The 5,395-nt window shown below is 40.0% G+C and overlaps 1 protein-coding gene across 1 annotated transcript in view; it reads left to right on the top strand.

The window, feature by feature from the left end:
• The window catches only part of FAM120B (family with sequence similarity 120B), a 111,960-nt gene extending 109,842 nt beyond the window's left edge, over positions 1-2,118 (top strand). Inside the window, exons 11-12 of the mRNA XM_018557049.1 lie at positions 1,050-1,146; positions 1,998-2,118. Coding sequence (XP_018412551.1) covers positions 1,050-1,146; positions 1,998-2,118 — 218 coding nt within the window. The remainder of the gene's footprint in view (positions 1-1,049; positions 1,147-1,997) is intronic.
• The last annotated feature ends 3,277 nt before the right edge of the window (positions 2,119-5,395 follow it).

Here is a 5,395-nt window from a genome sequence, read left to right as displayed (position 1 = left end):
CCCCCCCCCCCACCACACACACACGCACAAACACACACACAGACACATACACACACAGTAAGGGTTAAATGCTAATTTAGCCTAGGAATGAGTAAGCTGTAATATATAACATAAACAACTTCACTTTTACTCACATTACTATTACCTCCTACGGGATAGATACTCTAAAAGTTGTGCTTCCAATGCCAATCCGACCATAACGTAAAACAGGAAATGATCAATTAATTGACAGAGTAAAACTCCAAACTACCTAAAAGCAGGGGTCTCAAACCTCCAGCCCTCCAGCTGTGGTGAAACTACAAATCCCATGATGCATCTCTCTTCGGGAGTCATGCCTGTGGCTGTGAGAATCTTGCAATGCCTCATGGGATTTGTAGTTCCACCACATCTGGAGGGCCGGATGTTTGAGACCCCTGACCTAAAGACTCAGTGAAGCATAAAGGAGCCACACACTTTTCTCAGACAGCTGCTGATCTAACTAGAACCTAGCTTGGTGGGGTAGACCAAACAAAACTGAGCTGTGCGAGAAACATGACAATTGTAGCTGGATGCACTTTACTGCATGATAGACAATTCCTAGTGATGTTTACAAATTCCACCATGGGACACGGAACCTTTACATGTGTTGCAGGATTCAGGTGCATGTAGGTTGCCTAATCCATACATGCTGCATCATGTCTCCTACCTAGTGAACAGAATAGAAATTCCAACACGTTATTAGTCCTTGTAGCAGCTTATTAATGTTATTACAAAACACTGCACAGGTGATGATACAGAATGGAGGGAGTCATTCATTACAAAGACAATAGATACCTACTGCACTTAGATGTATGTATTTGTCCGGGTCTTACAAAACTGGTTCCTTATAGAAATGCTTATGCTAACTGTTTGGCCATTGGTAACTGATATGTGAACTCTGGGGAAATTACCAAAACTACCCTCCCTTGTAGTGGTGCCCCCCCCCCCCCCCACCCCCATGCTGCAAGAGTTAAATGTTCATTTTTTTCCTATGGTAGCACTTTAACTTACCTTATCCCTCACTCCCACAGGCTCCTCTTCTCTGTGTGATCTGTTCCCCACAGCTACTTCTCTTTCACGTCCATCTGGCAGTTGCACTCTGACATCATCATGTACAATGCAGGAAAGGTAAGGATGCCAAGGGCTTGCCCACAACGTAGAGTGTCCTAAGGAAGAGTAGGTCAATGGCTGCCAAGGGAGCAAGGTCTAGAGAAGAATTAAGCTATCTGAACATTACAGAGGTCACCTGTTTGGCCCTATAGAGTAGCAGAGTGGCAGTAGGGTTTCCCCCTTTCTACATTACAGCACTGAAATAAAGATTGTATTGTCAGGTGGAGTGATCTCCACTCGACTGTACAATTAAAGTCCCAGACTCATTGGGGAGAGAGAGAGAGCGGCGCAAGAGCATGTGATCAGATAAGTAACCACTGACCGCCAATACGGGGGGTTAAATAGCACTGCCACTGACCACCAATGAGAAAATTAAATAGCAATGTAAGTGAACACTAGGGTGGGCAGTGGGAAGGGGAGTTAACCGCACTGCCACTGACTACTATTGCCATTGTGTGGGAGGTTTAGTACTGCCACTGTCACCAATGGTGGGGATTATTATTGCGGCCACTCACACTAATGCAGAAGATTATTATTGGGGGAAGTTGTTGCAGCTGCGCAATGCTCTGGGAATAAGTGCACTGTTATATTTTTATTAGGCTTTTATTGCCATCTTCCTGTCCTAGTGACGCCTGCACACTCTCATTTCACATCCTGATGACACTGGCACAGGAAGTGAAGGGACATTTCCCCAGGAAGGACAAAGACAGCATTTAAACCTTGACTGATGTTCTGACTCTTACCCACTCAATCAGAAACTAAAACAATAAAGGTTTAGCATGAGCTCTTGAGCTATTCTTTAATTTAACATAGTACATTCATCAGGAATATGTCATTTTTCTATTAACCCTTTGGCACTGTCCTTTTAGGCGGGTTGTAACGCTGAAGGCCAACGTGAGTGACTCCCGTTCATGTGATCACTGTGATTGGCTGCACAGTGATGACATAGTGGGGAGCCTGTCCTTCCGACTCCTGGTTGATGGTACTTGACCGTAAGGCATCGATGAAAGCTCGGTTGCTGATTGAGCACGCCCACAGAACAACACAGTGATGCATATATGCTGCAACTCTGCGTCAAGGCCTACCTCCGTGCTGCCGCATGTACTGTATGTATGAGGCCAGTGGGAAGTAGTTAAAGGTATTTTAAATGACCAGTTACTATTTGCATAAACCTGAACCGATCATTAAAATTATTTGCTTACTGATTGTTTTTTGTTAACCAAAACAAGTGCCTTACAGGATTCACAGAGATTGAAAGTGCCACTACAGCCAATGCAGAAAATCAAATACCGTATATACTCGAGTATAAGCCGTCCCGAATATAAGCCGAGGTACCTAATTTTAGCCAAAAAAACTGGGAAAAAGTATTGACCCGAATATAAGCCGAGGGTGGGAAATGAGGCAGCTACTGGTAGATAGATACCATTAAAATACATTAATATTTATTTAAAAGAAAAATAACCTAGCTCTGTAAGTGGAAAAGGGGGTACAGGGCTACATATCATGTACTACGGATCATTTAACCCATTCATATTAGCAGAGGATAATTGTAAATCTATTGTTCAGTGCACTCTATATGTAGTATATAGTACATGTACATATAGAGTGCCTGCAACAATACATTTACAATGATCCTCTGCTAACATGAATGGGTTAAATGATCCATAGTACAGGGCTACATACAGATCATTTAATACATTCATGTTAGTATAATTGTAAATGTATTGTCTGCACTGTATTAGCAGTATATACTCTATATAGAGTATATACTGCTAATACAGTGCAGACAATACATTTACAATTATACTAACATGAATGTATTAAATGATCTGTATGTAGCCCTGTACTATGGATCATTTAACCCATTCATGTTAGCAGAGGATCATTGTAAATGTATTGTTGCAGGCACTCTATATGTACATGTACTATATACTACATATAGAGTGCACTGAACAATAGATTTACAATTATCCTCTGCTAATATGAATGGGTTAAATGATCCGTAGTACATGATATGTAGCCCTGTACCCCCTTTTCCACTTACAGAGCTAGGTTATTTTTCTTTTAAATAAATATTAATGTATTTTAATGGTATCTATCTACCAGTAGCTGCCTCATTTCCCACCCTCGGCTTATATTCGGGTCAATACTTTTTCCCAGTTTTTTTGGCTAAAATTAGGTACCTCGGCTTATATTCGGGACGGCTTATACTCGAGTATATACGGTATGTTATTTCTTATAAGTGGTCATCTGAATACCTTTAAATGACAATTTCAGATTCTATATGTGAACATTTTTTTCAGCACACTTTCTTTATGAGGAGGTTCCCTTGCCTCCTCGGTGCGTTACCGACCTGGATTATATTTCTACGTGCAGACTCGTCCAGCACTGGCATGGTATAGCTCACTGCAATGCCCATTCATCACAGTGGCCCCAAAACCGGACTGAACCCATAACACACAACCAGAAATTCGGGGAAAGCTCTTTCGTGGATAGTTAGTTGAGGGGAGAATCATTTTGCAGAGAAGAGGTATCATCATTAGCTGATGAAAATGTTGCTTTATATATAGTACTGGATTGAAAACTTGTTTCAGATTGAAGGTTTAGTGACACTTTAAAGGGTATCTATGATCAAAAAATAAAAATAAATCTGTATTCCTTCATTGAATTTCCATACGTTCTATCCTACTCCTAATAACCAAATCCATATAGCAGTTTGGAAACTTACTTATTGTGTCACAACTCACAGAGCCTGCCTTCTGAAGTACACCTCAACGTCTGAACAATGTAACATTATCATTGCTTGTTGGAAGCAATGCATGATGGGATATGTAGTCTTGAGAAATCAAGACTGCACCACACCAAGCAGCAGGTAAAGAGATACAAAGCACACTGGGAATCCTGGAAGTTGTTAAAGGTAATGGACAGACAGAAGGAAGGGATTTTTTCAAGTAAGCTTTGATTGCTTTATCAAAACAACTCTAGTATGTATTCCTATTACAATGCTGATGTTATAACAGGATACTTTATGCCGGGACTTTAGAACTCCTTTTATGTGTTCAGGTTTGGCATTGAAAAGTTGTAGTCAGGCCATTATTTTGCCTTTTCCTCCAAACAAACATGATTTGCAGTGTTCACTTCCTTGAGATCTTCAGGCAATCAAATCAAACAATGCGCGAGGAACCCGCAAGTCAGCACTATGAGGCCTTACAGTAAATGAAATATAAACAACATTTAAGAAGCCTGTAATTGCTTTTTTAAAAGAAGTAAAGTACCACTCGTCCTAAAATAAATAGCACCAGCAGCTGTTGATAGAAGAGAGATTTGGCCCATTAAGGGTATTAGCCGGTCTGATGGCACTCCTGATACTGCATTGTAAGAGCCTTGATCTTTCAAGATCTGGATGAGAGCCGTGTCATGGCACATCACTGTCACTGAGGTCTCTCCGGATCACTGCAAAAGGAAGTTTTATGTGCAGGATTATACCCAATTAGTATTACCGCACAGATTATCCAAACAAACACAAACTGTTTATGTTATAAAAGACAATTGTTTAATCAGTGAAGAAAAAGATATTTTCTTTGAATTAAAGGGACGTTTTAGCTAGAATGCAAGCCACGTACTGGACAACTGGTTCTTGTTTACAGGGATAATGAGCTAAATTGACTTTTGGTCAAGTCAACCAAAGAGTGTCAGGAGTTATCTTCAGTTTTATTGAGTCCCAAATATTTCTGAAGCCGGCCATACACTGGTAGATTTTCATATGAGCTTTGTGTGAATAATCTCGTCAGAATTTTAGATACTACCATTAAAAACTTGATGAATTGGGTTCAACATTTTGTTTGATTTTGGAAACTGAGTTTTTATAAATGAAAACCAAATTCACTGTTAGAATGTCTTTTGAGAAAAAATGTCCATCTTGCTCCTTCAATTTTTTTCATCACTGCTGTCAAAAGCGATCGTCGACTTGACCCCCCCCAAAAAGTTCTAAAGACTGATTTTTTTTTCTAACAAAATTCTACTTATGTTTGACCAAACAGGGGTAGGTCATACTTAGGTTTGTTCACTGTATCCAAAACCACCTGGGGTTTTAGGTACCTATTCATTATATGATCTATGTTGATGCTGATTTATGTTATTAATATGTTATTAATATCATAGATAACATAACATAGATCAGCATTTCTCAACCTTTTTCCAGTCACAGCACCCTTTAAAAGTAGGCACAATCACAAGGCGCCCAGTCTAAATCTAAAAAACAATGTGT

This window comes from Nanorana parkeri, unplaced genomic scaffold, assembly GCF_000935625.1.
Source record: "Nanorana parkeri isolate BGI_ZX_2015 unplaced genomic scaffold, ASM93562v1 scaffold264, whole genome shotgun sequence".
In the NCBI taxonomy this organism is placed as follows: domain Eukaryota; kingdom Metazoa; phylum Chordata; class Amphibia; order Anura; family Dicroglossidae; genus Nanorana; species Nanorana parkeri.
The sequence above is the reverse complement of the archived record's forward strand: the minus strand, read 5'-3'. Positions and strand labels throughout refer to the sequence as shown.